Source organism: Periplaneta americana, chromosome 4, assembly GCF_040183065.1.
Source record: "Periplaneta americana isolate PAMFEO1 chromosome 4, P.americana_PAMFEO1_priV1, whole genome shotgun sequence".
Lineage (NCBI taxonomy): Eukaryota > Metazoa > Arthropoda > Insecta > Blattodea > Blattidae > Periplaneta > Periplaneta americana.
In genome coordinates, this window is record NC_091120.1 from 81,485,702 (window position 1) to 81,511,143 (window position 25,442).

Below are 25,442 nucleotides of genomic sequence, written 5' to 3' on the forward strand. Positions count from 1 at the left end.
ATTAAATTATGGTTTATTTAACGACGCTCACAACTGCCGAGGTTATATCAGCGTCGCCGGTCTGCCGGAATTTTGCAGGAATTCTTTTACATGCCAGTAAATCTACTGACATGAGCCTGTCGTATTTAGCACACTTAAATGTCAACGACTTGGGCCGGGATCGAACCCGCAACCTCGAGCAGAGAAGCAATAATAATAATAATAATAATAATAATAATAATAATAATAATAATAATAATAATAATAATATCGAAACAACTAAGTTATTGCACTCCATTTTACAACAGCTTTATTATCATTCAATACTGAGCGAAAGAGATATTTAGGCTATCGTTAAGAACGGCCTTTTCTAATGCATTCTAAACTATTATTCCCTGACAAAGACTCCCGGATTGCACACCGCTAACTTAAGAGAAGAGACCTGACTGCCCTTTTTCTTTGATCAATTTCATTCAAATCCAGTAGCTGACGAGCCGGCAGCTGTTCTTCCGCGAGACTTGGAACTAGTCCAGTGGAGCTGTCATTAATATTCAAAGCAAGTGTGAAGACAAAAGTGAAGTCGTTGATATCGTCATACAAGGTTATCTGGTTTGAAAGCGATCATGCGAGACTGCAATGGCATGATATGACTGAGTCTTGTTGCAAAACAAATGCAATTAGCCGATTTCCTGAAGAGAAGTTAATAACAATACAAGAAATCCAAATGGCAGGCTACAACCAACTGCTAGCTACGTCATCCCTGACTTGAGTACTTTAAATGAAGAGTCCACTGCAAGAATGATGGATGTCACTTTCATGTCGAAAATGAACCAAGACTGTCAATGCATAGCTTAAGACATATAGAATGTACATAGAGAGAGTTATATGGCATTAACACTGATAGTCATTGTCCAGTAACGACCGGAAAATCACAGTTAAGCTTTGAGCGCTAAGCATTTCAAACTTTCAATTGCTTCTCCTGCAAAAATGTATTCCAAATGACATCCATCATTCTTGCAGTGGACTCTTCAAATGTCTTTGCTTTCTATATGCAAGTATATTATTATGATGTACCGAAGTACATATGATATTTCCATGCAGGTATTCTGCGTCATCATATGATGAAAGAGTAGTGGAACGGAAAAAAATTCTCTCCGGCACCGGGATTTGGACCCGGGTTTTCAGTTCTACGTGCTGACGCTATATCCACTAAGCCACACCGGATTCCCATCCCGATGTCGGATCGAATCCTCTCAGTTTAAGTTCCACTTCTTGGGTTCCCTCTAGTGGCCTACCCTCATGTACTGCGTCATAGATGTATGACAGTGGCACAATATCTACACATGTGCAGAGTTGTACTCGTTATGAGTGACTAAGTGGCCGGGATCCGACGGAATAAGCGTCTTAAATCACTAAGTGATTATTTTTCGCATATCATATATTATTATGATGTACCGAAGTACATGCAGATATTCTGCGTCATCATATGATGAAAGATGAGTGGAACGGAGATCTGAAAACCCGGGTTCAAATCCCCGTGCCGGAGAGAATTTTTCTCTGTTCCACTCATCTTTCATCATTCTATATGCATGATTAAAGGGAGTTAGGTACGAAATGACACAATTAATTTCGTAGTGTAATTGTCGGGAGAATAGAGAGTGTAGGCCTAATTGTATCATCATCATCATCATCATCATCATCATCATCATCATCAATTTTATTAATTTTGATATGCCAGTTATTTTCATAATACAACTCTATCCATAGGGGAAAGAAGAATACTTAACAATAAGTAACAAACTAAAACATTGCAAAATCGAAATTGACAGAAAAATAATTTCAGTTCGTAAGTGAAAACTGGTTCACAATAAACCGGGAACGGAAACGACAAAGAGAATGGAAATATTGTTCAAATAAATGTATTTAAATGTGAGCATTCACAATTAACTTTCACGTCCCCGGGCTCAGGCAAGCTTCTCGTTTCCATTCCCGTTTTATTGTGGACCAGTCTTGAGCCGATTACCGGCGCGACCTCCTCGCAACTGCCGGTATTTCCTTCCCTGAACTCACGGCCCACAACACTTCACCGGCAATCACCTACATTCCTCTCCTTAAAGTTACGGCGTACTACATATTAATTAAATATATTTATTCATTAATTCGGTACTTACCCTTGTCACAGAATAATAAGAAAATACACATACAAGCCTACAGTTCCTGACGTGTAACGTCTATAAGTATTTTACCTACATTAACAGAAAAAATGAAAGGATTTGGTAAAACGGAAATTACACGACGTCCGTAGTTTGGGCAATGATTTATAAGAATTTTTGAAGTGATTCTTCATTACGAGAAGAGGAGACATTAAACAAATGTCAAAGTATTGTGAGCTAGATGTCAGCTGGATACCACTTACGTCAGAATAGCCTATTTAACCAGTGAATTCATACTCAAACTCTTCTTAAGAAAATATAAGCTGTCGGTGCTTACCTATTGCGCTTCGTCATCCAGAGAGGTCTCCATAGAAACGGTTCGGTCGTGTAGTTGAGGGCGATGACCCTCACACCGGGGCAATCCTTTGGCAGCCAGTCCCGTGGCCAGCACTTTGAATATGGCTCCTTTTCATTGTTGTTGTTTTGCTCCTCTTCCTCCAGAAGTTGGTCCAACAGAGTCTAAGGGAAATCGAGGTCGTCGTTAAGAATCAATCTAGGTAAACACTGATTTCAGTTGTGCTACAGGTTTAAGTTTGTTCCTGGTAAAATAACATGTAAAAGATTACAAACAAAATTCATTCCTGAAGGAGTAAAAATTCGTGCTCAGCACAATTAACACATACTTAACAAAGATAAACATAATTATTAGAGACAAAATGGGTTAAAAAGAAAATTTAAGGACAAATTAACTACAAAAAATACAATTTCAATTTCAACAATTTAACTCGTACAAATACACATAAACACACATTAAACAAATATAATATATTATCCTAACGTAATCTTTGAATTTGTTGACACTAAATTTTGTTCTTTAGTATTTTGAGAGGCATAAAGAGAAATTATTGGGATGCTGCAAAATAGTTTGTTTATTTATTTTTTATTTATTCACTCATTTATTCATTAATGCATTCATTAATTTAATATAGTACCTGGAACATTACTTCAAATATTAACCTATCCCATCGCAAGTGTAATAGTATATTTCGAGATTTTCACAGAAATACATGTTTTCAACATCCGCCATACAATTAAAGTAAACAGGTGTACGGTTGCAAACAGGTTTCTCTTAGTTTGGCGCCATTCGAAAAGTAACAGTCCACTTAGCGGTAATTCACCGCGTCACATTTCGGCAAAAAGATCAATTAACGGATCGAATCACCTATCAGTTTTTCATCAACTTAGGATCTGATTCAGATTAGGACAATTCCGATGAGGAGGAGAGAGTTAAAGATGATGGGAGTGCAACTCCGACGTTGGACTGTGAAATTTAAATTATGGTTTATTTAACGACGCTCGCAACTGCCGAGGTTATATCAGCGTCGCCGGTGTGCCGGAATTTTGTACCGCAAGAGTTTTACAAGCAATTAAATGTACTGAATGAGCCTGTCGCATTTAAGCACACTTAAAGTCATCGACCTGTGCCGGGATCGAACCCGCAATCTCGAGCATAGAAGGCCAGCGCTATACCAACTGGACTGTGAATGAGGTATTGTAGCTACGATTTATTATTAATTTATTTTGCATGTATTTAGATAACTAGATATAATTATTCGAGAAATATTGTAAATGGAGCTCGCACCGAACATTACCGCGCTTGATTGTTTCATTTTTAATATGTTGTGAGCTAATGAACAAGTACAGTATTTTGAAGGATATTAAAATGATAAAAGTTCCATCTCTTACCTAAACACTTAATATGACATGAAGTAGTTAATGATTCATTCATCCATTCATTCATTCATAATGTTCTAACCAAGGGCAGGTCTTTCACTGCAAACCCAGCATTCTCCAGTCTTTCCTATTTTCTGCCTTCCTCTTAGTCTCCGTATATGATCAATATATCTTACTGTCGTCTATCATCTGATATCTTCTTCTGCCCCGAACTCTTCTCCCGTTCACCATTCCTTCCAATGCATCCTTCAGTAGGCAGTTTCTTCTGAGCCAGTGACCCAACCAATTCCTTTTCCTCTTCCTGATCAGTTGCAGCATCATTCTTTCTTCGCGCCTCTTTCCAACACAGCTTCGTTTCTTATTCTGTCTGTACATTTCACACGCTCTATCTTTCTCCATGTCCATATTTCAAATGCTTCTAGTCGCTTCTCTTCACTTTGTCGTAATGTCCATGTTTATGACCCATACAATGCTACACTCCACACAAAGCATTTCACTAGTCTCTTCCTTAGTTCTTTGTTGATTTCAAATAGATCTATCTGATTCTTCTATAACATTCTAATCGGCTAGCGTAATCCGTGTGAGCGAGTCTGTTTTTTAGGGTTGTCATAGTTTTGAAACATTGGGAACCTTTTTCTTCCTTTCACCACCGCGTCACGTGACTTCGGTTTGAAATCGGAGGCGGGAAGAGTCCATAAACTCACCAAATGTGGAATAAATTGGGTTTATTGCTTTCTCTCTCTATTATTCCTTAGAATAGCTCGCGGAGTCCTTGATCACGTCTCACGGAGAGGAGCACTCTTTGAGAAACCCTGTTTTAGATCATGACTAAAGACGGAATTTGTGATATATAGCGAATTGACTGTTCAAACATAGGACATAATGTAGAGTTAGTTTATTTTTGTAAGATATACATGTTATTCTCCATTAGATTCGCAGTAAATGTGAAAAAAAAAAGTTTCAAATGTATTTCATAATATTGATGCCCTTTAATTTAATTCGTATCCTACATTTTTGTATGTTAATTATACGTATAATCATAAAACTATGATAAGCTTTATCTCAGCTAGTGTAATCAGACAATACCCTTCCTAATCTAAAACGGTATCACATAAATGAATACAGATTTTGAGAACATGGGACATAGACATCAATCAAAGTGCAATTACTAAATACAAAGCAGTCGAATACAGACATGAAATCACTATTCGAGTGAAAGTTTCGATTCATAAATCGATAAATGTATTCGAGTACAGAGTATTCGATTTACCTATGATTGAGATTCTGGCTGATATGTACAGCTGTCAAAAGAAAAAGTGGCCGCTCTCCTGAAACAATGTTCCCTTCGGGTATCTTCGCTACAATTCGGAGAGAGGCGATGTTACATGTTGTTGGACCACGTTGCCTGATATCTACAGTTATAATTGAAGTATACTGCGTGTTATTCGATAGCATAATGGTAGCGTTCAGGCCTCTTATTCATGAGGTCCTGCGTTCGACTACAACCTCGTGCTTTTTATGTCCTTTTTTGTGTCTTTTTTTGAGAGAGACAAACTAGACATAATGGCTCCTTTCTCTTTTATGATTATTTTAATAATTAACATCAGGTTCATTAATATATTATGCCATGACTTTATCATTATCATTATGATATTGTGGCTGCAAATGGAAAGAAAAAAGATTTTATTCTCAATAAAATATCTTTCGTGGCATAAACATAACAAATTTACTGGCGTCGGCCTTAAAACATTCAAACAATTAAGCGTTCAAAAAACAAAACAAAAAGCCACAATTCAATATTTGGTCTATCTTCCTCTTATCTCGATCATCTTGCAGTCGAGTGGACATGGAATTGACTAGTCTTTGCAAATAGCGACTGTTCTTAGACACGATATTCCAGGCATTCTGAACATACACACATAAATGTTCTGTCCATGGGCAGGTCTTTCATTGCAAACCCAGCAATCTCCAATCTTTCCTATTTTCTGCCTTCCTCTTAGTCTCCGCATATGATCCACATATCCTAATGTCGTCTATTATTCTTTTCAACCAGAGACCCAACCAATTCCTTTTTCTCTTTCTAATCAGTTTCAGCATCATTCTTTCTTCACTCACTTTTTCAAACACAATTTTATTTCTTATTCTATCTGTCCACTTTACACGCACCGTTCTTCTCCACATCCACATTTCAAATGATTCAATTCGTTTCGTAATGTCCATGTTCTTTCCCCATACAATGCCACACTCCACATAAAGCACTTCACTAGTCTCTTCCTTAGTTCTTTTTCCAGAGGTTCGCAGAAGATCCTTCTTCTTCTATTAAAAGCTTCCTTTGTTCATGTTTGCAGTTTTCTTGGGAAGGATAGGCCTAAATGCGGTAACATCCCGTTGCTTTCCGCACACCACTATCTCTTTCGCATCTTATTAAATTCCAGGGGGCCCAAGCGTGGAGATGAGGAGAGTGGATTTGACTAATTGGGCCCTCCGGACTTCACCGAAAGTCACGGCAAGGGTTAAATATTAATTCTATCAGGATGTTTGACCCGGTCAGAGACCGGGAAATCTCAATTAGCCTTTGCCCCCCGCATCCTGGACTAGCTTCTACGAATCATCAGAAAATCTTAGAGTGTGATTGGGCCAATTTTTCCGAAAATGTTTCCACACTTTTGCTCTCGTAGCTCAGCGGACGAACGTCGGAATTTAGATGTCACCGTCTCAGGTTCAATTCCTCGTTACTCCTTTTCATTTTACTGTGGTTCAAGATAGTATAATGTAATAATACAAAAAGAAAAACTAATAGCAATATTATGCAACTGGATTTTTCCAAACCTAATATTAAATTTATGTTATTTATATCGCTAAAGAACGATTACAATATAAATAACTTGAATATTATTTATACAGTATCACTAAAGAACGATAACAGAATATAAATGATAAATATCGGTTTGTTTAATTAATATATTGCGAAAGAACAATAACAATATAAATGACTTGAATATTGTTTTATAATGCTAATGAAGGAAAACAGAATATAAATGATAACTTGAATATTATTTAAATCGCTAAAGAACGATAACAATATAAAAAACGTGAATATTATTCATATCGGAATTTCACAGATTTATTACAGATGTATTTAAGAAATTGTAGAAGAATAGTAATTAGTAACAGTGTCCTATTTATTCTTGTTGGAGCCAAATTTGTAACTTTTAAAAGTGTGGTTACTATGTTGAAGTGTATGTGTTGTAACGGATGCTTGATTTGTTATGTATGTGAGTCAGTTATGGGATGCTTGATGTCGTCGCAATGTCGTAATTATAGTTTGATTGTGTTTACAGTATGTGGCTATTGTGTATTAATTTATGATGTATGGTACGGAAAGCTGCATATTTGTGTTATAGAAGTGTTACGTATGTGTGTTGTTAATGTTTTCGTATGTTTCAAATTGATACCTGATATTTGTTTTGCAATCGCAATGCCTAATTTACGGATTGTTTATGTTTTGTTTACATCGCGTAAGCTAATTTAATTTTCTTTCCCATTTCTCTTTATGCTTATCTTTTTAGTGTATAAAACTATAGCCCTAACATACATATGTAAAATAGGGCTAACCCCCATTGGATATACAATAATAATTATTATTCATATCGTTATAATACGATAACAGAATACGAATGATGACCTGAATTTTATTCATATGTCTAAAGAACGATAACAAAATATAAATAACGTGATATCCATAAAGAACGATAACTGGATATAAATGATAATTTGAATATCATTTATATCGCTAAAGAACGATTAAAAAATAAAATGAAAACTTGAAAAAGGCCCGAACCCACGACCTTTGAATCATTAAACAAGCACTCTACCGCTGGTCTACGAGGCGCAGATATGGAACACTTTCATAGTTCCGGAACTGCTTCTACAAGCACATGCATCGTGTAACATCGCCGCGACACGAAGTGGACTTTAAAAATATATGCGCTGTTCACGAGTGCGGCCACTTTTTTTTTTTTTTTTGACAGCTGTACATCTATTATCAGACAATACATCTCACTTTACGATATGTGTCAGAGGAAGAACAATTGTTTGTACACATCTGAAGTCTGATTATTGTAATATTGTAATATGTTACTAGTTAGGGATATATGCACTGGAGGGGGAAAGAAACTGGCCATCCTACCCTATTATCTCCTGGCTTATATGTCTCGTGAGTGATGCCTTATTAGTGTCACTTATGAGGTTCAGACTTGTCTTCGGACAGTTTACTAAACAAGCATTCGATTCTTGAAAACGTTGAATTCTGCCCAATACTTTTAGCGATATTGTGACGACATCGAAACGAAATCAATCACTTTCGAACACAACAGACAGACAGATCGTCAACGATATGTCCTTACATGGCTTAACGATCTGAATGAACGCCATTTTCTGAACCTGCTCCAAAGAATGCAATTTATAACGTCATAATTAATAACTATGTAGAAACATGTAATATCATTAAAACAAAATAGAGTAGTATACAATTAAAACAAAATAAACTAGCAGAGTCTGGTATTATTAAAATTATAGGGCTAAAGCAATTTCTCACATCCTACTACCCGAACCTGAAAGAGTTTTGTAATGACCAGACATCAAAACGATGCGTCTGAGATCAAATTGGAGCTCCTTTGTGTATTGGTTTATTAGCAAAATTAGCTTATTCTGACTGCTATAATTTCCCAAATATTGTACATGCTTTCCTGTGATGCACCCTAACAAATGAAGAGATCAGGTGAGAGGTGGAACCACAAATTCTTATGCAGTATCTTTCTTCCACTTAAGTAACAGCTGCTTCAGTCCAATTGCCCTCTTGACTCTACTTTTTCAAGCTACATTATCGCGAAAATTTTGTAACTTATTCTAAACATACATATATATATATATATATATATATATATATATATATATATATATATTTAAATTTCACACGGAATTAAATACTATATTTTAATCTATTTAGGTGCAGTAGTTAGTAAGTGAGATTGGAAAGAACAAAATGAAAATACCGTAAACAGAGGAAATGAAGCACTAAAGCAATAGACAAATGTTTCAATAAATGGCCCAACATGCTAGCAAAAGATTAAATGATATTTACAGAGCGATGAGTGAAGCTAAGATATTATATAATGTTGAGATAAGGAAAAATTACTTTTCAGAAGTAAATATATATACAATAAGATCTAAATTTTGTAAGAAATATTTGGAGATCCCATGGAATGCCTCAAATATAGCAGCCAGATTGGAAATGGGGATGAAGGATAGTAGGGGAACAATATTAGTTTGGAAAATTAAATTTTTGGGTTATATTGTAGAGAAAGAAAAAAAATGATACGTTGAAAAGATGTTTAAGATTCCTACAAACGACGAAAACTAAGTCTAATTGGATAAAAGAATTAGAATTAGGACTAAACTGGTTATAGCAAAAAAATGGTGAAATTAATATAAATTTGATAGGCAAAATTATAATAAAGAGAAGTAACGAGATAGTGAGACAGGAAATGTTTAGCAAGTTAAATGGTTTAAAATCATTAATAAATTACAAAGAAATGAAAATCATGTGGGGACAGAAAGAACATACAAAAGTTAACAACAGGGAGGAAAGGATGGAGCTAGCGTGATGTAGATTGGGAATTTGGAGCTTAAAAATAGAAGAGGAGACGTAGGAAAAGATATATATCCTTTATGTAATCAAAATCAAAGAAGACGTGTTACACATTCTTTTATCTTGCCCAGAAAATGAAAGAACAAGACATATTTATATTCAGGAAGCTTTACTAAAACTAAATGTAGAAATAGGAAATTGTATAGAACAGTAAACGGAAGAAAATTGAGGGAACTCGAAAAAATTGTATATAGACTACAGTAAAGAAAAAATGGGAAGGGAAAACTGAACTATTAACGAATGTATATTCATTCATTCTGTCCAAGGGCAGGTCTTTCACTGCAAACCCAACATTCTTCAGTCTTTCTTACTTTATGCTTTCCTCTTTGTCTCCGCATAGGATCCATATATCTTAATGTCATTTATCATCCGATATATTCTTCTTCCCCCCGAACTCTTCTCCCGTTCACCATTCCTTCCAGTGCATCCTTCAGTAGATAGTTTCTTCTCAACCAGTGACCCAGCCAATTCATTTTCCTCTTCCTGATCAGTTTCAGGATCACTCTTTCTTCATCCACTCTTTCCAACACAGCTCCGTTTCTTACTCTGTCTGTCCATTTCACACGCTTCATCCTTCTCCATATCCACATTTCAAATGCTTCTATTCGCTTCTCTTCACTTTGTTGTAATGTGCATGTTTCTGCGCCCATACAATGCTACACTCCACACAAAACACTTCACTAGTCTCTTCCTTAGTTATTTCTCCAGAGGTCCGCAGAAGATGTTCCTTTTTCTATTAAAAGCTTCCTTTGTCATTGCTATTGTCCTTTTGACTTCTTGGCAGCAGCTCATCGTATGTATATAAGAAATATTAATTAAAGTGAAAAAGTTTTTGTTAATAAATAACTATAATGATTGTATGTAGTACGGAATATACAAGGTGTCCCATTTATCGTGTGCATCTATTATAACTTCGTTTGGATAGGTATTTGAATTTTTGTTTTTGAGCGTTATGTTAGAACGAGGGGCTAACATGAGTGTGGAGATTTGGTGCATGTACTGTCCGTTACTCAGGAGAAGACGAGGGGCAAGAATGTGATCTTCTTGACTATCGTTGTTGATTATTATAAACATCGCTCAGATAAGCATCCCAGTAGCCAGGTTATTACTCGTGTAGGAAACATGAGTAACAATGCGTATGGAAATTAAAGCTAAGTTGAACAGAAGGAGACTTAATGTTTCCGCTTACTACATTACAAATATTGACGTGCTGTCTTACGTTATCTGTTCACATCCCTTCTCCCTCAGTCCGCTCTCGTCTTCTCCTGAGTCACCGACAGTAACTACATTATGGTACAAGATATACGTGACGTCATACATTTTTCAAATAGCACTACATATTTTAATCATGTTACATTGATTACACACATTAAATCGAGTTCAAAAATGTATCACGTCACCTTCCTAATCAATAACAACAAAACGAAACAAAAACGTACTTCCAATGTGATATATTATGCCATGAGAGTCACAGAAGATGTTCCAAATGGTGACCATTCACATTAATGCACATTCGAAGGCGTTCCCCGAAAGACCGTATGACTGCCCAGCATGTTGCTGGCTGAATGGGCACACAAGCCTGTCGAATGCGTTGCTGCATGTCGTCTGGTGTTGTCAGAATGTTCTGGTACACAGTCCTTTACAGTTCCTCACAGGAAGGAGTCGAGTGGCGATAGGTCCGGAGAACGTGCAGGCCACTGTACGTGGATTGTGGCGTCGACAGTTGTGGTTTGTTTACATGTTAAGACAGCAAACACACAACACACGACGTGTACGAACATTAGTAGTCTTTCGTTTTGTGTAAATTAATGCACAAGATGAATGGGGCACTACAACAAACGGCACATTCTGATGGCATTTTGCATTTTGTTGTTATTGATTGGGAAGGTGACATTGTGATACATTTCTGAACTTGTCTTAATGTGTGTAATCAATGTAACATGATTAAAGTGTGTAGTGCTATTTGAAAAATTGATGACGTCACGTGTATCTTGTTTCATAATGTAGTTACTGTCGGTGACTCAGGAGAAGACGAGAGCGGACTGAGGGGGAAGGGATGTGAACAGATAACGTAAGACAGCACGTCAATATTTGTAATGTAGTAAGCGGAAACATTAGGTCTCCTTCTGTTCAACTTAGCTTTAATTTCCATACGCATTGTTGGGTCTACTCATGTTTCCTGCACGAGTAGTAACCTGGATACTGGGATGCTTATCTGAGCGATGTTTATAATAATCAACAGCGATAGTCAAGAAGGTCACATTCTTGCCCCTCGTCTTCTCCTGAGTAACGGGCAGTACATGCACCAAATCTCTACACTCATGTTAGCCCCTCGTTCTAACATAACTCTCAAAAACAAAAATTCCAATACCTATCCAAACAAAACAGTTATAATAGGTGCACAAAATAAATGGGACAGCCTGTATAGTAAGAATTATTAATAGTAAAATGTAGTTAAGCGTGGTTTCCTGGAAAACAGAAATGTAACAGGACAACCATTAACGAATAATACACAAATTATATATTATTTTGATGACAACAAATATGCATACACATATTTTAATCACAAAATACAGTTTTGATGGTGTTACTGCCATGTACCTTTCTTTCTGGCAGGTCTGTATCTCGGACCTTTCCCTCGACGATGCTCTTGCTCCGACTGAGACGTGGGGCGGAGGCCTGCTCGCTGGGCGGGGCGGGCTGCGAGTTCCTGCGTCGCATCGGCACCGTCCTCACCTTCTTCACGTCCCAGATGCCCTGCTTCCAGGTCTTGTCCAGAGACCCGTGCAGGCCGTGGATGAATATGACATCGGCGCGGATTGGCTCGGGGCTGGGGTCGTACAGAACATCGCACTTAACGCACTTCTCGGGCTCCGATGACACCTCTACCTTCCGCTCTTCTTCTTGTACCTGTTCTTGTTCTGCCGCTCGAAGAAACTTGCGAGGTCGAAATTTTATCACTCTGAATGTACGCAGTATGGGGTCAAACTTCGAGGAGGGGCTGAGAACAGAACCTGCAAGCAAGGAAGTAAATTTTACCAAAGTCCTTCTCCATGGCCGATGCTTGTAATCAGAATCGAAGAGTTCAAACCTAGTCGAAAACATCTGAAAGAAACCGGGAAGAAAGCTTTTTGTCACATGTCTGTAGTGTTGAGATAATCCCAATATTACATGGACATGAAGCATTCTTCCCCCTGCCGGTCAACTTTCAAAGCGGTTTTTCGTGTGACTCAGATCGTTTTTTTTTTTACAATAAGTTCCAGGTCACAAGGATCCATCTCTTTTTACAATAAGAAATAACAGAAGAAATGATACAACGTTATGTAAACAAATTAAAACAAGAACTCCTTGATTAACAACTTGAACAAATTAAAATGTGAGCAACAGACAAAGTAAATACGTACTCGTAACTTCAAAATCAAGTGTTAGATAAGAGTTCTCTTATCAATGGACTGATATGGGATCTTGAGGAATGTAGAAAGGTTGATCTCTCTAACTTTATAATGCCACTAAATAAGCTGCTATTCAAATCTTCATAAAGTTGCGTTTCTAATAAGGTAATCAGATCCTGTGATAGTTCGGCAAACTGATAGTTTTCTAGTTTTAGTGCTTTAGTCACTTGATAGTGTTCATGCTAAGCTACTATAGGGGAACAACTTAATAAACTCCGTTGGTTTGCACGTGCGTGAATCTTAAAGAGTGACACAATATACTATTCATCTCCTTATTCTTAATTGTCAGCCAATAACAGAAGAAGGCGTTACTTACGTAGACTTTCATTGAAGCAGAATATTTTCGCAAATTTTATACTTAATAACAACTCAAAAAGTAGTAGTCAGATTCTAATAAGGAAAAAAAGTATGTTGAATATTGTTTACAGATTTTTAAGATGTTTGAGTCACTACAATATAACAAATGTAAGACTTCTTAATTGAGATTTGTTTCATATTACAGTAGTGTGGGAAAATATGTTTTTGAAGTAGAAAATCGATCAACGATAATTTTTTTTTTCTTGAAGAGATAAGTGGGTAGTTGCAGTGTATGAAATCGTCTATGTAGATTCTACTTTATGATGAAAAAACCCATGTTAATAGAATGAGTCAACAAGATATCATCACTTGTTAAGTTTATGTCTGACTGTTCGCGGTCCGTCAAATAGCGCGTACATAAACATTATTTATCTTCAAAGCCCAACCATGCTTTAAAAATAAGCATTTATTGTTTTGATTGGTTTCATTTACTTAAAGAGACAGACTAAAATGTTTAGTCAGTTGTCTCCAGTCTTTTCAATTGGATTTTTGTAACAGAAATTGGGCCCCCACTTTACGTAAAGGAATGATTGTGTCGCCGCCTTTTCGCAGAATATGAAAAAGACAAGTGGAAGAAATGTGTTGAGCACGTTAAAATAACAAAGAACAATATTTTTCTAGTGCTAATGTAACAGACAGTGAAACTGACAGAATAATTGAAGGGTTCAGAATCATAGTGGGACAAGTGCCATTTACTAAACCATAGAAAACAAGGGTTAAAATGAAGTTATCATAATTCAATGGAAACATATAGCAAGTAATATAAAGTATACACATTGAAACTAAATGATATGTCAATCTTTATTAAGCTATGGTATTCACTTAGCTTTAATCCTTGCTTTCTCCGTTTTTAATAAATGGCGCTTGGCCCACTATGGCCCTGAACCTTTCAATTTCGTTAGGAGAATATTTGACTGATAGCAGTGATGCATCAGATGACTTGTCGATCAGTAGCGACGATGGTTCAAATTAATGAAGGGAAACTCCGACTCCGCCGTCAGCGCAGCGGTAAGGTTTAGTACCCTCCCATAACGGAGTTTTCCCAATTGTTAACCTATAGCTAGATGGTAGCATTACCTCCTTTTGCACCGAAAGTGAATATGAAGCTCTCTTCCTGCTTAGCCTTCAATTGGTTTTTGAAGGCGTTAAAAATTTCTAGAATGCCTTTCATCTTAAAAGAAGTAGAGTGGACGGTTTAACCATAACTTATTATATAGCACGCATTAGAAAAATGCTAAGGGTGTAATAAAATAAAAATAAAAACAAATAAAATTATGTTTTTGATTGATGATCCTGTAGACAAAACTCATTCGTAATTTTTTCTCCACATTAAAGTGTATAACTTTGTTATTTAATCCAAAGAAGGAATATACGCGGAATATACTGGATAGGTCACTTGCTTTTCTGAAGTCGAATCTTTCTCCGCGACGCGACCACTGTAGTCACTTTTAATGTTCTGTAGGCATTCGTACATTATTCTAAAATTGATTTTTAAATCAGTTGTTTCGAATGAAAGTTTAATGGAGAGCAAGGAGTAGAATATCGGTTGGGATAGAGCGAAGGAGAACAGCCTCGTCTACCTGTATTTATTTTCCGAATTGTAACCATAATTTATTCTCGCACGTCATTGTATTATCTTGAGTAATGCATTCCACCGTACAGGTGTACGCATCTCGGAAATGGAATGATTTTCACTGCCAGACTAGCAGAGTTCAATAAGCCCTTACTTGATTGCATCTGGAGGCACTGAAAATCAGCCGAGGAAGAAGAGAGGAAATATAAATGGAAGATAAAGAAAAGAAAAAGAATAAGAAAATGAGAAAACAGAAACAAAACGATGCTGATGAAAGAAGAAAATATCGGTTTCTTCTATATTACGTTCAGTCAACAGTCCGAAGACTGGTTTGCTAGTGGTTGGGACCTCATGAGTTACACCAATACATCACTCATCAAACAACTAAGCCAGGAGATAATGAGGTATAGGAAATTTTGATACATAATTGAATACCTGTAAGGTTCTAACGGATATGTATGTTACATATATTATCAGGCAGTACATCTCAGGTTATGTGTCAGAGAAAGAACAACTGTTTGTATAAGCCTACAGTACATCTGAAGTCTGACTAGTGTAATATGCAGCTAGTCGACGATGCATGCAATGAAGGAGGAAAAGGAACTGGCCACCCTACCCCATTATCTCCTGGCCCAGTTGCCTCATAAGTGGTGTCTTGTTGGTATCACTTATGAGGTTCAGACTTGTCTTCGGACAGTTGACTAAACAACAAGTAATACAATGAAACAGTTCGTTTGAAATACTAAGGAACGACATGAAAATTATGCAAATTAAATATCAGACTAGCAGAGCTAAGGAATTATTAATAGACTACTATATTTGGAGACGATGGAGAGCAATGGAGGAAGAAAAAGAATCAATAGCAGAAAACTAAAGAAAATGATTATGTTGAAGTCTCAGAAGAATTCACTGGTTTCCCTGTACTCTGAGGCGTGATCAGGCATTTTAAGGCCCGCTCCCACAGCGGAATCGAACCGAACCGAACCGAATCGAATCGAAAAGTCTGCTCCGCTCACATCTAGTGAATCAAGCCGAACAGTACTTTTGTGTTTTGTCATAGAAAAGAAGATAATTCTACACTAGATTTATTATTTTTTCTTCGTTCATATTAAATTATGATTTTTGTATACGTACTATTTCAGCAATAACTTTCAATAGTAAATGAATTAAGCCGCCAAGAGTGGATATGGTTCATTTATTTTTTCACGAAGGTTTCACGAGAACTTACGATCATACCCGAAACAAGAAATTCTGTTTCGACAGTGGAATAAATATTCTAGCTCCTGAATTCTGATCTGTTCGATTCGATTCAACGCGCCGCTTTCTGCTATCTTCCATTAAAATACATTGTGAAGATAAATTCTGTTCGATTCGATTCCGTTAAGTGGGAGCGGGCCTTTAGACTTGTAAATGAAGCCACTAAAGAAAGACAAATATAATGTACACTTCATCAGGTACAGACCTGACAGAGAAGTCAGGGAGATACTGCCGGCAATAGCTGCAAGCGTCGCCGGAGCCAGCTGCCTGCGCACTCCGTTCACGATGGTCCTCTGGTTGCGTAGCCAAGTGTAGTATACTGCGAGGCATACAGGGAGCAGCAATCTTAAGACGAGAGTCAGATAACTCGTCACATATCTCATCTTCCTGTAATCACAACAGAAATGCCGTACATTACTTCAAATAATAAGAGTTATGACGTTCCAGCTTAACCTGACACAAAGAAGAATGGCTCCTCAGCAATAGTTTTAGCCTTCGAACCAGATTTTTACTTTCTCATCATGTCAGTACTCCAAGTTTGATGATACTGCAGAAGAGTCCATTTTGAGACAGTCATGAAATTACAAATTTTAGGTACCCCTAAATATATATACAGTAGAAGCCCGATTATCCGTCATCCTATTAACCGATTGGCGAATTATCCGACCGTCTTTCTCTCGCTCTATTTTTTTTTTCGCTGCAGAAAAAATATGCAGTACTGTACCTTACATTAGTACGTACTTTTCTAGAGTGTGTTATTAGTTATTACAAATCTTAACCTTCACACAATATTGCTGTTGTTGCCGCCAACAGTTACTTCTGGGTGTTTTTCCAATTTGCAAAATAATCACTCTACTTGCTTTCAAAGAAATTACTCAAGAACTTCCACACAATTTATAGCAAACCCGTGCACCATTCAATCCTTGTCCTACTATTCCTATGGCCGTTACCGTATAACTTTGATGTTTTTCATAGGTGTCAAAAGAAAATGTGTTTTGCCAAGTACCGGTATATAAGAAATGTTCAAATAATGGCGGGGTTTGAGAAAGGAGAAACTGTGGCTCATCTCGCAACAGAATACGAATTGCCGTTACAATTGTGCACGATTTATTAAAAAAGTATATCAAATATGTAAACTTACAACTCGAGATCTAACAAACAGCTAGGCATAAACAATGTTAGATGCGATGTTTGAACTGAAAATGAGAGGTGTAGAGGTTCCAGTGAAATAACTTCAGCTATTTACTACAACTTGCAGAAAGTGGATTCAGCAACATACGGAAAATAGACTCTTTTCAAACGGCTGCACTGATCAAATAAAAACATGATTATGGTTTCAGTGATAGCAACTTGGTTAGCAACTAAGTAACAAAGAACATCACTGAGGTAAAACTTCACTTTCCCGTTACTGACCATTCATTTTTACCAGCGAATAGTGTTTGGTTTCATAGAAACAGCAGTAGGCAATGAACAAGAGATTTTGAACCTACAATATTACATCAACATTATCTGTAAATGTGGTAAGGTGTGCTGCCTTGGAAGAGATTAGTGTGAAAGTGCGCTTTATCAACTGGACGGCAGCCTCGGGTTACTTTGCTCTATGATAAAAAACAGAATTGTGTGAACGTACGACTTATAATACATGCGCCACTGGCGATCTAACATATATTTTTTTTCTTTTAGTTTGCAGAGACAAACCCGAATGTCGTCAGCGACAGAATCGGTGATTTTACCGATTTTACACTGTTTAGAGCTGTTTTGAGAACATTCACATATAAAATTTACGGGTTGTTCCTGATCTCCGATAACGAATTTGAATGACATCATGTGCGTCAGGCATCACACCGACAGCTGAAATGCAGCGAGAGGTGACAGACCAGTAGTGAGTGATTTCATAATCAGAGTGCACGGTGTATCACAGTAGCAATGCCCAAGAAAATCGAGCCTTTTTGGGAAGGGTACATAACAACCATTTCCGATGCCAGGTACAGTTACGTGAAAAATCATAGGAGCCTGCAAAAAAACGTGGTTTCGTTATTTCCAAGAAAGGCATCTTGTGTGTACCTAATAAGACTGCAAATCCACCCACCGTCACAACGAAACCTCGTTAATTGCAGGCTTCTTTTATTTTCACTTGTCATGTACCCCTCCCGAAAAGGGTAGATTTTCTTGGGAATTTCTGCTGTGAGTCGCCGTGCACTCTGACTATGAGATCACTCACTACTGGTCTGTCACCTCGTGCCACAGTTCAGCTGTCGTGTGACTCCTGACGCACATGATGTCATTCAAATTCGTTATCAGAGACCGGAAACAACCCTGTATTGTCACTGCGGTGTCTGGTAAAATAATCGCTTCGGTAAAATGAGCGATTCGGTGTCGTGTGAATCCGCTCTTAGGGCTCTAACATTTTACCAGTGCGCTCCGATGACGTCAGAACGGTGGGAAAAATATCAGTTCAAGTACGAATGCTCAGCGTTGGCTTCGGAAAAAGATTTCAGCCATTTGCAAGAGGAAAGTGGGCCTTATAAATTGTTTTCAGAATTTCTTGCTTTAAATTCCTATAGGGTAAGGTTGGTAATATTGTGATACTAATAATATTATGATCGTTCTTTTTGAGAAATTTTTTACAATTTTACTGAGCGAGAGGAAGATCGGTTTTTTTTTTGCGTCAACGTATTAAGGAAATGTTCGTGGACAAGTTTCTGCACAAAACTGGTCTTTCTCTTGCTCAGTAAAATTGTAAAAAATTCTCAAAAAGAGCTATCATAACATTATTAGTATCACAATATTACCAACCTTTACCCTACTTATTTTATTTTAATATAGGGTAAATATACAGAGTTTTTCATAAGTAAGGAATAATGCAAATAAAACTAAAATTAATTGATTTTTTAAAAAATGCTCGGACAAGTCAAATTAATATTTTTAAACGAAAATTTTACAAAAAGAAATTTCAACCGTTATTGTACAGAATGTGACATCATCGACAACATTTTTTCTGAAAGGTTGGTATCCTATTCAGTTATTTATTTAGTATCATTTGTTTCATACAAAACGTTTGATTACTGTATATATACTTAAAATATAAAATTATGTATTGTATTTTTTAAAATTATTTGAACAACTGATGTTTCTGGAAATGCAATAAGTGTACGAGTGTTCTACGCATGCGCACAGTTTTCCAGCACTGATTTTCATACTCCTGCCTCGCACAATAACGGACTCAGAACGCACAGATCAAGCGTCAGAACTCTACTGAAGTTTTCGTGAGGTTACGTACATAATTTTGCGGCTCAACAGCTCAATTACGTGAACACGTGTTGCAATATTACAGTCTGTTCGCTTTTATTTGTATGAATATCTCAAGAACCTTCATGAATGACCATAATGACCTTAGACATTCATATTCAACTCACTGCCCTGATTTATCTCTCAAAAAATCCTCTTTAGTCCCCTTTCGCCAGATATGCAAAACAGTTCATATCTTCTTGTAGGGTCTAATAACATAGAAGTATCTTAACGATAAATCGTTTCCATTCACCTGGCATACAAAACAAATACCTTTTAGTAGGGTCTAAGAATATAAAACACATCGTAACGATAAATTGAAAATTATATATATATATATATATATATATATATATATATATATATATATATATATATTTTCATTTTGCACTATATGAAATTGCGATCGGTACTGAAATTAAGAAAGTTTTTGTAGCGAATCATTCTGTATGTCAAGCGAGCACATGTTCGATTCCCAACAAAAATGTGCAGCTTTATCTTCCATTCATAGTCAGTATTAGTCGTGCTCTGTGTTCTAGAGTTACTATGCTCGTCCTTAATTTCGAGGTTCGTTGGTTCATACCCTGTGAAGGACGATGTAAACCTATAACATGACTTTCTTCCGAACAAAATAAAGTTGAGGTACAGTGTCGTCACATAAAATAACCCTGTTCCTGAATGAGAGAACTTCAGTTAAAATTGACTGGCTAATTTTCGCCCACATTACAATTTTAAAATAGTGTAATGGACCCATATCATTGGTCAAAGTGTGTTTGGGCTTGTTTCACTTTCACCTGCAATTCATATCATCCAATGTTAAGAGCTCTCATATCTGCGTAAATACTCAAATTTCTTCTCATGTTTGTTTTTAACATTATTATGAGGAATCTACCTTTCCAAACCCTGTACTAGAAAAATGAATGGCGAGACTCCCCATGTTCTATGATCATCACGGCACATCGGGAATACTTGAATCTGAATTTGTTACTGTCAGCTGTGAAATGTCTTGCTGTAATTTCTATACAATGAGAAGAGTTAAATTTTTCATCATTAGGATACAAACTGCATCTTTTATCGGTATAAAGCTAAAGCAACAGTTATAAAAACTACTGATACGCTGAAAGTTGTCATTTTAACATGCAATGAAAACAAATGACCCCATGTGGTGACCGGAGTTAAAGAATGGTCCCAACGTAGTCCATGCGTGTCGTAAGAGACGACTAAAATGGACACCCAGTGCCTGGGGGTATAACTGGGTCACCCTGCCTTCAGGGGATATAAACATGGAGGCAATGGGAAGGTTACTCATCAAACCACTTCACACTGGGCTAATCACCCATGTGGAGGTAAAAATGATTCAGAGATTTAAACGTAGTCTCGGACTGGACGGATCTGTATGACGACCGCAATGGAAAAAGGAAGCGAGATCTAGAACATGGAATATAAACGTGGGAAGACAATGGGAGAAATGAAGACATTGAGTAGTAATAGACAGGAGTGGCACAGATGGATAGACCGAGGTTACCCCGACGCTTGACAGCATAAGGGATGGAAGAAGAAGAAGAAGAAGAAGAAGAAGAAGAAGAAGAAGAAGAATGAAAACAAATGATTAGGTATACACTCTGGAACAAACGAATGATTAATGTTCTGTTTGAACCTGAATTCTGTCGACGTTTCTTTTATAAATCAGAAGCCTACTAGTCATGCGTCACGCGAACAGAGAATAGACTACTGCATTCGACTTTGATCTACGTATTGGTTTCCTTTGTGCAGTTTTGAATCTTAAATCGTTAGAATTTTAATATAAATATACCATGGGCTTGTTTGATTTAAAACCCCACAAGTCGAATTCAACATAATATCATTTCGTAAATGTGAATTAATAGTACATTACGCAACGAGCCTATAATTTTTTTATTTTATTTTATTGGGTTATTTTACGACGCTGTATCAACATTAGGTTATTTAGCGTCTGAATGATATGAAAGTGATAATGCCGGTGAAATGAGTCCGGGGTCCAGCACCGAAAGTTACCCAGCATTTGCTCGTATTGGGTTGAGGGAAAACCCCGGAAAAAACCTCAACCAGGTAACTTGCCCCGACCGGGATTCGAACCCGGGCCACCTGGTTTCGCAGCCAGACGCGCTGACCGTTACTCCACAGGTGTGGACACGAGCCTATAATGGTAGTAATTAAGTCGCGAGTATGTTTATGAAACGAGCGCAAGCGAGTTTCATAATTTTCATACGAGCATCAATCACCATTATAGTCAAGTTTCATACGACTTTTTATGCTCGACCATATTTCTAACTTGAAATTATTCAGAAGTATTGATTTTATTCTTATGTGACTGAAGAGCGGAAGTGACCTTGTGCATAGCTCGTAAATTGTGAGATGTGCGCAGACGCGAAAGTATTGATTTTTTCCGAGGAACAGATGTCCACATTGACCTTGATATAATCTAGAGAGTAAACTAAATATTAATATTGATATAACATTGAAATTAAATTAGACATTGAAAAACGAGATGACAAATTGAATTTATTTGAATATTATTTACAATTAACGCTAATTATTATAGTAACAGAACATAACCTTCTGCGACAGTATTGGATTTCCAGCCTCCGTGACTTTTCGCTAATTGTCTTTCGATTGCATATCCGAGAATAATCGATACTTGCGGTTTTATAATGGTACAATCAGTACCATGGAGATTTCTCATTGGCTGAACAACTGAATTATAATGAATAGGTGTACTTTAATGAGGTGCATTAAAGGGCTACTACCAGGTGTATAATTACTACATTTCGGCATGGTCGAGCATAAAAGAATAATCATGTTTTTTAACTTTACAGTCATATTTCTTAACTTTTAACTCGTAGTATAGTCTATGCCTGCATATTTCTGCGATACTAATAGAATTCTAATTACATTATTGTTATTATTATTATTATTACTTAAATATTATTATTATTACTTAAATATTATTATTATTACTTAAATATTATTATTATTATTATTATTATTATTATTATTATTATTACAGCGTTATAAAGCACCGCAGTAAAGGGAAATGACCTGCCGGCGTTTGTGTTATTAGCTGTAATGATGTGAGGAGGTGCGACTGGTTTCGTAACAAAGCAAAGGGGAATATGATTCACCCACTAGCTGCAGTCGAAGCTCGCGTTCCAACAAAAAGTTGTCACGTTTTAACAATCTGTGCCCAGGTCTGTGTTCAATAGTTCTGGCAAATTTATTTTGAAGTGCCTTTCTTCCATACAGAGCCAAATGGTATACATGCAGTAATTTTGTGTTTCTCTGAATATAATAATAATAATAATAATAATAATAATAATAATAATAATAATAATAATAATAATAATAATAATAATGTGTTAACAATAACGATGTCTTGCTTATTTATTTATTTATTTACCACATCTCGCCTTTATGTTGGGAAGGTGTTTTTCTAAATGGTTTAATAATTTGTGAAATAGTAGGCCTATATTTTCCTCCTGAACCTCTGAAACATTAAGTTGGTAATTAGCAGATGAATAAGGTGTAATATTAAAATGTATTTTGTCTCACACATGAAATTCATTCATTTGACTAAACAGTTTACGATTCACTAGACATAACCTAAAAATGTATTTTGTTTGATCACGAGAAATGATTCCAGCAATCGGCTCAGAAATTTAGAAAAAATTTAATTTTATTAAATTCCACTACTGTCAACGGCTGTTGCTGCTGCCAACATAACAGTTAGAAAATCACTACCAGTTGTAGTATTTCTCAGTACCGAAATTCGAAACGAAGTTGGCAAAAGAAAATTCAACCTTCAAACTACAAAAACACCATAATTCACTAGCGTATGTAGTAAAGGGCGAAAAATGGTTAGGTTTCACTCTTTTAGGGTTCTATTAAGTAAGCTGATCCGGAATATAGTATTACACAAAATGAATAGACAGAATAACACAGCGTACACCCGTCTGAGTAAGCTCGTGTCCCTTAAAAAAATTGTACTAAAATACAATATACAATAATTCAATAAAATTACAAAATTTAGTGAAGTGATTACAAAATAGGAATTACTAAGATAAAAAAAGAGAATCAAATCAAGGACAGAGTATAAGTTTGAATGAATAAACATGATATTAAGAAAGAGAAGAAAACAGGCGGAACATGAATATTAAACAATTTGCTTAATTTTATTCTTGAATTTATTAAAATTAAAATTACCTAGGCCTGGATATATTATCAATATGAAATTATTTAACCTTGTTCCTAACTCTGACTGTGATTCAGTTAGTGTTATTTATAAATGTGTTTTGAAAATAAATATTTGCACTTAAACTATATTTAGGAACAAAACAGCAAGCCCTGCTCTGAATTTCCAGCCGCCACGGTGGTCTAGTGGCTAGAGCGCTGGACTTATTCCTGTGGATCCGGGTGCGATCTTCGGCGTATCCACGATTTATGACTTGTGTTGGACAAGCCTGTGGCTAAGGTAACATAGGATTTTTGTCTGGGAGCTCCGATTCTCCTGTGGCATCCCAACAAATCTCTATCATTATTTCATCTCATCGCGTGTGTAGCGCAGACCAGCTTCCTATGGCGCACCCTCGGTCTAACGACTCTCGGTAAATTGGTCTATACAACTGGCTTGATATGGGTGAATGACGAACAGCTAAGTACCCACCATTAGTATAAAAAAATATGTTTTTACATGCCAGACGTAGAGTAGTCTATACAACTACTATGCGGAGTTTTAATATCGAATGAAAATCAAGATCGTGAATTTGAATATCATCACGCGCATAGATGTTTGTCCGCTGTTTATGTTATGCCTCGCATTCAAATCACACATCGTATAAACACTTTTATGTCTCCATTAATAATTCAGATGGCGAAAGAGTCCACGTATAGATTTTGGCAAAGGTCCGATACCGAATTGTAGTATTTGTATTATAACATACGAATAAGAATCAGACAGCACCGTTTCATCATAATTACTGTTATACCCAAAAATTACTAAACGTAAGTATATTTTTCCTTTTACTCAAATAGCCCCACGTAAAGCATTATTTCATTGCTGCTGAAAAATTATTTGTAAGGGAAAAAATTTTGTGGTGTCCTTTATTACCCTGAATTCACAGCTTTGTATAAGTAATTGGAAAGAAACTTAAGATTAGTGTGTTTATGTTTACATGAGTAGATCAATAATATTAGCTTTACGGACTTCATTTAACATGACGTATATTTATTCTTTTTTCAACCAGTAGCTTAGACAACATGGAGTTCAAAGTCACGAGGTTGCGTGCAGTTATAGTATCTAGATTCATAAATTACGTAATCCTAGTTCGATTATAACAATTTATATCAAGCATTTTGAAGATCTCAGAGAAGATGGAATGATGTAATGTTGAAGGCGGTGACGACGATCAATATGGCAATGGTGGTGACGACGATCATACAGCACTGACGTGACTGTCATATGGCAATGACAGTGACGACGTTGTGGCTGTGCCGGTGACGACGATGTCGACGATCATATAATAATGACGGTGACGACGGTATATGGCAGTGTCGGTGACGACGGTCATGTGGCAGTGTCGGTGACGACGGTCATGTGGCAATATCGGTGACGACGGTCATGTGGCAGTGTCAGTGACGAAGATCATGTGGCAGTGTCGGTGACGAAGATCATGTGGCAGTGTCGGTGACGAAGATCATGTGGCAGTGTCGGTGACGACGATCATGTGGCAGTGTCGGTGACGACGATCATGTGGCAGTGTCGGTGACGACGGTCATGTGGCAGTGTCGGTGACGACTATGATAGGTATTGGCGGTGACGATGATACGACACTAGCGGCAACGACGATAACACGACAGTGATGGCGACGATGGTACGACAGTGGAGGCAACGGGGATGATACGGC

At 36.8% G+C, this 25,442-nt stretch overlaps 1 protein-coding gene across 5 annotated transcripts in view; it reads right to left on the reverse strand.

The window, feature by feature from the left end:
* The window catches only part of LOC138697986 (protein SERAC1), a 215,130-nt gene that overhangs the window by 57,489 nt on the left and 132,199 nt on the right, over positions 1-25,442 (reverse strand). For all 5 annotated transcript variants that reach the window (XM_069823620.1, XM_069823621.1, XM_069823622.1 and 2 more), the window contains 3 exons: positions 16,421-16,602; positions 12,178-12,590; positions 2,470-2,651 (listed from right to left, as the gene is read on the reverse strand). In XM_069823620.1, coding sequence (XP_069679721.1) covers positions 2,470-2,651; positions 12,178-12,590; positions 16,421-16,602 — 777 coding nt within the window. The remainder of the gene's footprint in view (positions 1-2,469; positions 2,652-12,177; positions 12,591-16,420; positions 16,603-25,442) is intronic.